This window comes from Petaurus breviceps, unplaced genomic scaffold (assembly GCF_028583685.1).
Source record: "Petaurus breviceps papuanus isolate PSGF00001 unplaced genomic scaffold, PetGlider_PUasm1.0 208, whole genome shotgun sequence".
Classification (NCBI taxonomy): Eukaryota; Metazoa; Chordata; class Mammalia; order Diprotodontia; family Petauridae; genus Petaurus; species Petaurus breviceps.
Window position 1 is genome coordinate 32,370,896 of NW_027185852.1, and position 12,681 is coordinate 32,383,576.

Below are 12,681 nucleotides of genomic sequence, written 5' to 3' on the forward strand. Positions count from 1 at the left end.
AAAAAAAAAATAAAAAATAAAAAAAAATAAAGGAATAAAAAAAAAAGAATAAAGAGGATGTACAAAGGAATACTCAAGCAAATATTTTTGAAAAGGGATCGGGTCGAGGGTGGGGGGGGGGGGGGGGGGGGGGGGAGTCCTGAATAAAAAAGAATGCTCTCTACCATTAGGTGGGCATGGATACTCCCTTCAGAGGACTTATTAGTTCATTCTCTTCAGGGTTTCAATTTTCCCATATGCCCATTACATATGATGTCCTCCTCCATCATCATACATTATCATGTGTCCCATGTTCCGTTAATGAGGCTCTAATTTTATGTGGGGCATGTCAGATAATATACATGAGATTATTAAGCAAGTGCTTTTGGAATATGTGGTCATGGACCTCTACTAGCTCAAACCAGATCAGTTCTTATCCAAATCTGAAGGTCCTTCAAGGCCTTTGTCTGCCTTCTGATTGGTTGGATCTACCTGTTGTCTGCTAACTCCCTTTATTTTCATTAATGTCTAGCAATTCTATGAAAGTTTAACTCTTTACTGTTTCTCACAATTTATTATCAGTAGTTTTTACTTCAGTAATTTTTAGTGCTTCTGTGGAAACTTAACTCTTTGCTATCTGTCACACATGAATACCTTTAAAGACCTTGAGAGGACAGACTTATTCAATTTTAATTTTTAATCTTTATTAAAATTGGGAACTTCTCTACATATTTATGTTTTATAAAGTAAACATGTGTGATTTTGAATTTAGAGAAATAAAAGAATTGGACAGTAACTAATCTAACATGTATGAAAACCCTTTGACAGAATATTAGGATCTTAAAATAAGAAGCAATCTGAAAGGCTACCTCGTCCATCTTCCAATCTCATGCAAAAATCCCTTCTAGAATGTCCTTCATATAGATCTCCTGAATTCTCCAGTAATAGGAAACAACTACCTTTTAAGCTAGCACGTTCCATTTTGATAAGGTTTAATTATTAGGAAGTTTTCACTGATACTGAGCCCAAATCTACCAACCTAATTCTTCTAAACATTGGTCCTAGCTCTGCCTTTCAGAGAACAGTAAGCAAATAGATAAACAGAAAATCTCTCTTCAGATACTTGAGACAGATATCACGTGCCACTGTGGCTTTTCTTGAAATGATGTGGTTTCAAGACACCTCACCCTGTCTTCACCTTTCTGGTCACCCTGCTGTGGACCCTATTCCAGGGTGTCAAATCTCTCTTTAAATGTGCTCCTTGGTTGTGGACTTACCAGTGCAGGCCACAGCTAAACTCCTGCCTGCCTTGTTTTGGACATTTTTTTTCTATTAACCTGGCCAAAGTTAACACAAAGGGTTTGGTAGTTACATCGCAGAACCTTTGAACTGGAAGGAACTAAAGAGGTCCCATCCCTGGACAAGAATCTCCTCTTTAAAATATCCAACAAGTCATTATCCATTCTTTACTGAAAAAGGGCCAGTGAAGGGAAGCCTCCTACCTGCTGAAGATGTCCACTCTACTCTTGGACAGCTCTAATCATTGGGAAAGTGTTTCTTCTCTTTTCAGGCCCATTGCTCCCAGTTCTACTTTTGGTGTCAAAGGCAAGCTAGTATAATTTGTATTCCACTTGACAGCTTTCAGATACTTGAAGACAGCTATTACACTTTCCCTGTGTTTCCTCTTTTCCAGACTAACCATATCCAGAGTCCCACTGATCCCTTAGTTGCAGAATCCAATTCTTCTTGACCTCTCTGCAGCTTTTGACATTGTTGTTCAGTCTCTCCTCTAGAATTTGAGTACACAACTCCCTTCTGCTTCTCCTCCTACCTGTCTGACCACTCTTCTGTCTCCCTTGCTGGATCCTGCCCTTTTTCTGTAGGTGTCCCCCAGGGTTCTGTCCTGTCCCCTCTTCTCTCTCTATGCTATTTTACTTGGTCATCTCATCAGCTCCTGTGGATTTAGTTACCATCTCTAGACTGATGAGTCTCAGATTTACATTTCCCGTTCCAATCTCTCTGCTGTCCTCCAGGCTCGCATCTTCAGCCATCTTTCAGACATCTCACACTGGATGTCCAGTAAACATCTTAAACTCATCATGTCCAAAACAGAAGCTATATCCTTCTCTCTAACTCTTCTCCCCAGCCTCCTACCTTCCTTCTTATTTCAGGGGGTGTCATTATCCTCCCAGTCCCTCATATTCTTAGAAGTCATCCTGGATTCCTCACTATCTCTTATAAGGCCCCCCGCCCCCCATCCAGTCTCATGCCAAGGCCTGTTGAGATGCCTGGATGGGGCCTCTTGAGTGTGGCCCCTTCTCGTCTCTGACCCTGCCCATGCCCAGGTGCAGGCTGGCCCTCCTCATCTCACACCTGTATTGTTGCAGTAGCTGCTGGGGGGTTGGCCTGTCTCTTCAGGCCTCCTTCACTTGGCCGCCAGAATGGTTCTCCTAAAGCTCCGGTCTGGCCATGTCACCCCCCCATTTTCCCACCACAAGCTCCAGCGGCTCCTTGTCACCTCTAGGCTCAAATACAAGGACTCTGTTTCATGCTCAGAGACTCCATGGAGGAATATGGGGCAGGAAGGTGTCCTAGCCCTGTCTTCATCCCCTCCCGCTTGTCTAGTCTCCCAGCGCCTTCCTCCTGGCCTTGTTTGTATTTGTTTGCTGGTTTCTTCTCCTCTGTCTTCCGTGGGGACTTGCCTTGTACATAGTAGGCACTTAATAAGTGTTTATTGATTGATAGGTTGATTGTGTACTAGACCATGTGCTAAGGGATGGGATTACAGAGACAGACAAAACTGTCCCTGCCCTCCGGGAGCTTAACCTTCTGATGGAGAAGACTACATGAAAGGAAAGTGAAAAACTGGGTGAAGAAGGGATGGCAAGGTGAACTGCGGGCATAGTGGAGGTGTGCCATCTGGTGGCAAACAAAGGAATGGCTGCCCTGGGCCCCCTCCGTAAATGGAGGCTCCTCCAGTCAGATAGGAGCCCTGGGCCAGAGGAGATTTCTGAGGTGTCAGTCCCAGGGCTGAAGTGATCTTCTAGCATGAAGAGGTTTCTAGAGCATGATGGAGAGGCTCACTGGCATCCTGCCTGGTGGGAAATGCGGGCCAAACTCCAGTCCCCAAGAGCAGTAAAGCTCTCTGACATGGAGTCTTTAGTAACTGTTCTTTGAGTCTAGCCATCAAACCTGCTTGGAAACCATCTAATGATATTACTGGCTATTCTAAATTTTTCCATCTTCTACATGAGAATAGTGTGACAAAAACTTTCAAAAAACCAACAAAAACTTTGTTAAAATCTAGGTAAATTCTATCTCCAGCATTCTCTCCATCTACTAGTTTAGAAATTCTGTTTAAAAACAAAAGGAAATTGTACATCTTTCCTTATTCTTCAGTCTTTGCACTGTATAGCTTTTCTATTCTCCAATCCCTTAACAAGGGACAGGTCTCCCTAGCTTTACCTCCTATGTTCTTATTGAAGCCTGACTTTCCTGTTCCCAACCACCTGAACAAGTCCTTTCAGCCTTCGCTAGGAGGGAGATCAGCTTACACTTGCAAAATAGCTGATAACCAACAGGCAGCATCTGCTGCAGTATCTGAGCCAATTACATAGTTACTGCTGTGTTAATGCTTATTTCTCTACTGAAATTTTTCCTCCCCTTCCTTTACTTGAAATTATTTTTCTAGGAATGCAGTTCCATTGCATAATGGGTATTGACTGATTCATGGAATTTGCTTATAACCAGCTTTTGAGGAGTAATTTTATTCTATATTTTGAGGAATATCTAGAATATAATCCTTTTTAATGCTAGTATTGGAAAACAGGACCAACATTTGACATTATAGACTTATTATGTGAAATTTTTGCTACGCAGGTAACTTTGAACCTTCAGCATCTTTAGCTTTATATAATAAGGAGTCATTTTATAATGATCAGTTCGAAGTTATATGCTTTTAAGTATTATCATTCATGATTTTCGTTCCCTAAATATTGAGAATATACTACGTGCATAGTACCATTCCAAGTGCTCTGAATGATACAGAGACCATAATGTTTTTTGGAACCTTACCATCTAGTTGAGAAAAGGTTCATACATTTCTTATAGACCCTGATATGTGCTAATATAGTTAAATTCCCCAAAGTGGTCAAGGGGAAGTATTAAAGGAGCTTGAAAGAGAGAAAACATTATCTGTAGTCTACTATCCACCACGTTTAGGCTTACTTTCACTTATGTCTTCAGGGCAGACTTCTTTAGCTGTACTTTGACATCATTATTTTCTACCCTTTGTTTATGTAGCTTTTTGGCCTTGTCTTAAGCTGTGTTTTGTATTTTCCATAATACTTAACCAAGATCACTTTTAATTCTGAGTTTGTCTCTCAAGACTGTGGTAGTGTTATCCAGCTTAGGGTCATCTGCCAGTGTGGGAGACGCGCTGCCTCTGAGCTGGTACGGTTTAAGCTGTGCAGAGCTCGGCTCTTGTCTTACAAAGTGGGATATGTGCAAGGTTTGGGGTCCCTCTCCTCTCTGTGCTTCTGGGATCTTAAATGGGATGCTTCTACACAGCCAGCATTCCTATTTATAACCAGCCAACCCTGTCATAGTTTATCCTTTTCTGTAGTTTTTAGAGTTTTGATTATTCTGGTCACTTTGAGGAATATTACATAAGAACTTTTCTTTTTCTCTTAGGTTAGAAAAGGAATACACTACAATAAAAACGAAAGAAATGGAGGAGCAAGTCGAAATCAAAGTAAGTGGAAGGCAGTGCCGCAGTCAGACTTGTCTGGTCGAGCCCTGCGGAGGTGCCTGTAGGACAGGGGACTGCTGGCTTCTCTTGGGGTAGCTGCTGGTCTGGAGGGAGCTTAGCAATGATGGTTCTTCCTTTTTGTTTTCTTTGTATTTGCCAATAATTTAGGTACTGGGGAAAAATGTCATTTCATCCTTGTGGCTTCTAACTAGATACCCTAAGCTGAACAAAATTGGATACCTTAAGCTGGATAAAGGGCAGCTATTTATTTTTCCTCTTTGTTGGAATATATAATGAGAACTGACTTTCTTGGGAAAGCATACAATCAGCATGTGCAAGGATCAGTTGTGATTAGAAGCATAACTAAAATCATGCAGATTGATTGCTTTCAGTGGTTGGAGCTGATTTAAGGACAGAGGGAGTGTGAGCTAACTCAGCCTGCTTGTCCCCAAACCCACGAAACATAGTCATTCTCAAGCTTCACCCTGCCTTTAGCCCCCACCATCCTTCTTCTGAAGAGAGCAAAACAGTTTTCCTTTATTCAGTTAATGTTTTTAAAAATACAACTTTAAAATTAAAAAAATATATTTTATCCCTTTGTGAATTACCTCAGAACTTTCTTCCTGAAAAATAAGTAGTAATAATAAAACATAGTAGGTAACTTATATTTTAAGTCCATATATATGCATATATAATCAATATTTGTCTCTGCAATAATAAGAATAACATATAAAAGATAACATCTATAGTAACTCTATATTAAGAAGCCCATTGCTTCTTTATCAAATAAAAAAAAATAAAATTATGCCTTGCTAAAATAAGAGAAACTTTTATATTCATTCTGTGTACTATCTCACACCAGTAATGTGCTCGCTATATATGTACATGTATATATACATACACACATACATATATAGAGACGCATATATTAGAAATACATGCCACCTCATTGAGTCTCACACTATTAATTTCTTCTTAAGATATGCCTCTGATGCATTTTCAGTCTAGTTAGTGCAGTCATTGTCTGAATCTGCCTGTCAGAGCAGCAAGCCCTGCTCTGGTCAGTCCATTATGATATACTCATTAGCCTTCCTGGGTCAGATGCTGGCACACTATTTGATATTTTTCATTTTGTAAGTTCTGGCTGATCAGAAAGGTGAAGATCTATTCTCAAAGGCATAGTAACATCAGTAACAAAAGCAGTTTGGTTCTTATGAATGAGAATTACTAGGTCTGGTTGAAATGCCTCCTTCCACCCTAGAACAGTAAATTTAACCAAATCTCAGTGGTTTGTGGCACTTTGATGGCTTTCACTAGTTATTGTACCATCAGGTGATGATCTCATTCAAGTGAGGCTAGCAGTAGCAGAGGATGTCAGGGAGCATGTGTATCATCCTCTAACATCACAGAAATCCTATAATTAGGGGCGGCTAGCTGGTGCAGTGAGTAGAACTCTGGCCCCAGAGTCAGGAGGACCTGAGTTTGGATCCGGTCTCAGACACTTAACACACACACACACACACACACACACACACACACACACGCACACAAACTAGCCGTGTGACCTTGGGCAAGTTACTTAACTCCAATTGCCCTCCAAAAAGCAAAAAAAAAGAAATCAATATAAAAAAAGAAATCCTGGGGTGGCTAGGTGGCACAGTGAATAGAGCATTGGCCCTGGAGTGAGGAGGACATGAGTTCAAATCCAGCTTCAGACACTTAACACTTACTAGCCATATGACCTTGGACAAGTCACTTAACCCCAATTGCCCTCCAAAAAAAGGGAAAAAATTAAAAAAAAAAAAGAAATCCTATAATTGGATGGGGAGTACCCTCTTTTTTGCTGTCAGTCTATGACAGCATATCATAGCAAACGGCAGCAATCATCACATTAAAATGTAGGCTTGTCTATGTGGAAACCTCACGCACATCAGCCAACATCTTAAAGGAATAGGCCAAGGCGTAAGTTGCTATGGCTAGATTGTCCTTGTATGGGAATTAATTCTCCTGTCCTACAACTCATAGTCTAGCCTTGTGCTCATCAGGGCATAGGTTATCAGCTGGGCTAAGGGGATAGCCTGCCTTAAGCCTGCCTCACTGCTAATGCCCAGAGAAAAGCCATCCTTGGAACAGATAGAAAAGTCTTTACCAGCCCAGTGGAGAGAGGGAGTCTTGGTAGTACGTCAATGGCCTCATTGTGCCAGCTGGAAGGCACAATGTCCAGGCCATCACACATACTGTCTTTGTATGTTTGACATCACCCAAGATGGACTGAAATAGAAACTAATGTTCCATCAGCACTCGACTTTATTAGAGAGTTCCTTCATGACACAGTCACATATGTGTGAAACGTGAAAAATAATCGTTAAAATCTATCACCCTGGATCAGTCTTTTTCTATACCCAGTACCAAATTCTGTCTGGTCCAAGAGATGTATTATTGTAGCACCTCAGACAGACCCACACTGTAGATGAACAGGCTCCAAAAAAGGGTTTCCTACATCATCTGGAGTGTTGTAGTTTGGCACCAGCAGATGTAAAGCTGTGAAAAAAGTGTCACTAGGTCCAAATACTTCTGTAAAATGATAATGATCATAATAATATTAGCATTGATATAGCACCTTAATGTTTGCAAGGCACTGTGCCTGTTATCTCATTTGATCCTCATGATAACCCTGTGAGGTAGATGCTATGTTTATCACCACTTTACAGATGAGGAAACTGAGACTGTACTTGGTCAGAGTTACACAGATGGTAACTCTCTGAGGTAAGATTTAAATTCATGTCTAATTACCTCCTGTCTTCTTACCTGCAAGCCCAGTACTCCATCCCTTCAGCCACCAAGCTATAAGATGTGGCAATGTGAGCTAACGATGAGGCCTCATTAGTTATTTCTCAGAAAGTACAAGGGTGAGTGGTCTTATACAGTCTCTGTAATCAGGTGCTTGCTCTGCAGGGTTTCATGTTATAGGCTTAAAATTCTCCCACATATCATTACATTTAAAGTTCTCTTGCCTTTCTTAATAAGATGTGCTATTCTTATCTGAAAGTCTGGTCTATTTCTACAGTTCTTATGATTCACAGTCCATTTTCATTGAAAATTGGATAACCATGGATTGCTAAGATTATTGGGTAATCTTCTGCTGTTTAAGATTCTGTTATTGACTTCTTTGTAGTGATTCTAACTCAGTTTAAAATATCTGAGGAGCATTCAATTGTATAGAAATACCACTGATTTTGTTAGGTTCTCTCCCTGAGGGGCCTCTCCAGATCCCTTGGTATTACAGTTTATCTCAGTTTTCTCGTGGCCTGGGTCATTACAGAGAAGGATTTGGCTCATATTGCTTTCTGCCTTCTTAATGGGCATTAGCGATCCAGTGGCTCCTGACTACTGATCCTCCTTGACTGTCTGGGGCTTCTCTCGAAGGGGCATGGACGAGGATGGAGCTTACTCTGTTAGCAAAGTGGGGGCATATGAAAACTCTTTACTAGGTAAGACCCATCAGTAGGTGTCAGTATTGTGGTAATTCCCACCTTCATTGTTAATTCTAGGTTGGGGTGCGGCTCGGTCCCTTGCTGATGCTTCTGTTTAACAATACAGAACGTTGCCTGGCAGCCTGTGCCATTGGGTTTCTAACACGCTTCCTTGAATCTCTATGCCTCTTATAAAACTTAGGGAGAGAATCACATGTCTGATACTTAAAATCCACAGCCAGCTCTAGAGTTTTCCAGACTAGTCTCTTCTCTGTCTGATGCCATTAGTCAGTCACCAGTTTTGGATTAATGTCTAATACAGATAATTAAAACTATCACTCTAATATCAGTCCTATTGCTTTTACTAATACTTAAATAAACTTGTCTATGTTTGTTGTTGTTGAGTTGTTTCAGTCATGTCCAACTCTCCGTGACTCCATTTGAGGTTTTCTTGGCAAAGATACTGTAGTGGTGTGCCATTTCCTTCTCCAGCTTATTTTACAGATGAGAAAACTGAGGGCAAACAAGGTTAAGTGACTTGCCCAGGGTCACACTGCTAATAAGTGTCTGAATTTCAACTCAGGTCCTCCTGACCCCAGTGCTTTATCCATTGTACCACTTAGCTGCCTGTCTATATACTTAATCCTAAATCATTCCTTTTTACTAACCCTATTACTAAAATATAAAATCCCTAAAACCATACCTTATACTGACCCATACCCTGACCCTAAAAAAGACATACTGTCCCCCTCACTGGCCCTATTCTAACTCTGAGTCTATCCCTAATTCTCTATCCCTACCTCTGTCCCTCAAAAGAACCTTACCCCTGTACTAGACTTTAAATATACGTATATAATTAAGTACACACATACACACACATGCAAATGTAATAAATAACAGAATAAATACATAGGTAAAATTCAGAGGAGAAAGAAAGTAAAATCTAGAACTAGGCACAGCTTAATGATGGTAAGGGGAGGAATATCAACATTAAATAAAAGAATCAAAGAAGAAAATAATAATAAAAAAGAACAATCACTGCTTGGACCAGACACTAAATTCAGAGAGGGAAGGGGAGAGCTCCCAAAACTGAAGGAAAATCAATTAAAAATGAGATGCATGGTTGAAAACAAAAAAGCAATTGAATTATTAATTGAAACACAATCTAAATAAAATCAATAAAGACAATCAAGTTAAAAATAGACTGGATAAAATTTCCCTTCATTTTTTTTTTAATTCAGAAGAAAAGCATCTTCATCAGGAGTAATGGGTAGTAGCAAGGAATGTCTTACTGGACTAAAACAACAAAGAGGCAAACAGGAAATCATGGGTCTGAGATGCTAGTCACAGGGACAGGTTGTTAGTACCTGATTTGGAGCATGTTATACACTGATACTGGGAGACATGTAAAAAGAAACCAAATGGATAAAATTAGAAGAATGTAGTAGGATACTGCAGGGCCAAAGTTATTCTTAATCTTAGCCTCAGTATGCCAAGAAGCAAATTCAATTTTTGCAAAGCAAAACTTTCTGATATTACAAAGAAGGAGGCAGAATTACAACACAGAAACTCAACAGTTACTAAGATGCCATTTAAAAGTTATAACCGGTTACAATGGAGGGGAAGAATAGGAAGGCAAAAAGGGAATGGGGCAACCTTATCCCCATTGAATTTGGCTTAAGGAGGGAGTGAAATACACACTTAATAGGGGATCTCACCCTCCAGGAAAGTAGGGGGGGAAGGGGATGAGAGGGGGGATGGTGGAAGGGAGGGCAGGCTGGGGGGGAAGGAAGTTGGAAGCACCCACTTTTGAAAAGGGATGGGATCAAAGTAGAGAATAGAACAAGTGGGAGGTGGAATAGGAGGGAGGGAAATATAGTCAGTCTTTTACAATATATCTACTATGTTATTGTTTTGCATTAGCCACACATGTACAACCTTTACTGAACTGCTTATCTTCCCAGTAATGGTGGGTGACAAGGAAGGAAGGGAATGAATCTGGAATTGAAAGTTTTAAAATCAAATATTCAAATGTATATATACGATTATTAATACCATCTTACGTGTAATTGGTAAATAAGATATACAGGCACTGAGGCATAGAGACCCACTGGAAAAGTCAAAAAGGATATGGGAAAAAATATGGGAGAGAGCAGACTGAAGGAGGGGCTATCCTGTGGGACTGCTATTTTGGGGTGGTGGGTAGGGGAAAAACAGGGAGAAAATTTGTAACTCAAAATCTGGCGGAAACGAATGATGTAAATCAGAAGTTAATAAAGCATTTAAAAAAAAGTTATAACCATCATACCTGTGAGGGCATATGCCCATTATGGCAGGAAGAACCCAATGTACTCGTGGATTACTTTTTTTAATTTAAACTTCTCACTATAATTTTTAGGTGCCACAAAAAAAGATTAATGCTCAGTACTGATGATTGTCAGAGTACAAGAACATCATAAAATGTCATCTCAGTGAGTGGAAAGAGTGTGTGGTTTGAGACCTTAAACATTTGGAGGAATAAGAGGCTGGAGAGAGACAATCTCCAGCATCTTATCCCTGAAGTTACTGGACAATGCCCTTTCCTCAAGTGGCTCAGATGGGTAAAACATGAAAGCCAGCTTTCAAAAAGAATGTTATTAGCATATGAATTAGTTTATGATTTTATGGGGGGTTTTGAGCCATATAAATTCTTTGGAATTTTGTAATGGGAAAGAAAATAATTCATATACCTCACAAATCACACCAATTACTAGCTCCTGGTGGTGTATGCAGACAGAATGGGAAGGGATGGATGGGGAAATGTGATTGAGGAAAATAATATGAAAAAGGGTAAAAAGAAGAGTGGACTATCCGCCTGGGTGAAAAAGAACGTGGCGTTTTCAGCAGTCATTAGCATTTACTTACTCTTTTCCCCTTTATTCTCCTTTCTCTAACAGCCCCGGCTCTTTGGCACTCCTTATACTTACCCAAATAGAGGGTGTGAGTATTAAATAGCAGGATTCGTCTTGTAAAGTCCTGATTTAGCAGGTAGCTGTAACATCAGTGAGGGAGGTGATCTGGAAAGTGTTTCTAGGCGTTTCATTTCAAATGGGAAATCAATGCCCAATTCTAGGTGAAGACCTTTAGCATTTTAACCAGAACTTCTTGTAACCAGCTTCCTCTGAACTGTTTGGTCAAGAAGTAACTTCTGTAAGGCTAGGCCTAGAGTCAGGAAGGACCCAAGTTCAAATCCTACCTTAGACACTTAGTAGCCATGTAACCCTGAGCAAGTCACTTAACCTCCCTGAGTCTCAATTTCCTTATCTGTAAAATGGGGATGACAGTAGTACCCACCTGACTGGTTGTTGTGAGGATCAAATGAGGTATTTGTGAAGTGCTCGACACGGTGCCTGGCTCATAGTGAGTGTGGCATGAGTTAATATTGTGATTGTTCTCCCCCATGTGAGTTCCTCCTGTGGCCTTGGCCAGCCAGCTTTCATGCTTCCTTCCCTTGCCTTTCTCCTCCACAGCCGCCAGTGTGTCTGGAGACTTGTTTTTCCAAGGGAAAGAAGAATTTTCATCCCTAATTTTTGTTGTAGCTTGCCATGTTCGTGAATGGTAACCTGTATTTTGAATCTCCTATTTTCTTTTTTTTTTTCAGCCAAAGTAAAGCAAAGTTTATTAAAGATTCACCTTAATGGGTAATGGGATTCACCTTAATGACTTTTTTTTTCCAAATGCTTTATTAACTTCTACTTCTGATTTACATCATTCATTTCTGCCAGATTTTGAGTTACAAATTTTCTCCCCGTTTTTCCCCTACCCACCGCCCCAAAATAGCAGTCCCACAGGATATCCCCTCCTCCAATCTGCTCTCTCCCATATTTTCTCCCGTACCCCTTTCGACTTTTCCAGTGGATCTCTATGCCCCCAGTGCCTGTATATCTTATTTCCCAATTATATGTAAAATAGCATTAATAATAATATATATATATATTTGAATATTTGATTTTAAAACTTTGAATTCCAGATTCATTCCCTTCCTCTCTTGTCACCCACCCTTAACAGTGCTATGCTGGCCCATTTCTGCCAGCCTGCCGAGCTGTCCTCAGCGGGAGGTTAGCTTTTCTGTGTCATTTTGTGGGTTCTGCAGCTCCAAAGTTTGTTTAGAGTCCCCTTTTTACATTGATTGGGGAAGGTGGAAGCCAGAGCCTCCTGCTTCTATTCCGCCATTTTGCTTCTACTCTGCCATCTTGACTCCGCCCCTCTTGAATCTCCTATTTAAAAAAAAATGTCCTGGGGGCAGCTAGGTGGCACAGTGAGTAGAGCACTGGCCCTGGAATCAGGAGGACCTGAGTTTGGATCCAGCCTCAGACACTTAACACAAAACCTAGCCGTGTGACCTTGGGCAAGTTGCTTAACCCCAATTGCCTTCCAAAAAGCAAAAAAAAAAAAAATGCCCTGCCTCACTCCCATTTGGCTATTTCTAAACCTATTTTC

At 40.6% G+C, this 12,681-nt stretch overlaps 1 protein-coding gene across 8 annotated transcripts in view; it reads left to right on the top strand.

The window, feature by feature from the left end:
* Positions 1-12,681, top strand: part of LOC138165446 (ecotropic viral integration site 5 protein homolog) — a 219,209-nt gene that overhangs the window by 114,630 nt on the left and 91,898 nt on the right. For all 8 annotated transcript variants that reach the window (XM_069093818.1, XM_069093820.1, XM_069093821.1 and 5 more), the window contains one exon: positions 4,672-4,732. In XM_069093818.1, coding sequence (XP_068949919.1) covers positions 4,672-4,732 — 61 coding nt within the window. The remainder of the gene's footprint in view (positions 1-4,671; positions 4,733-12,681) is intronic.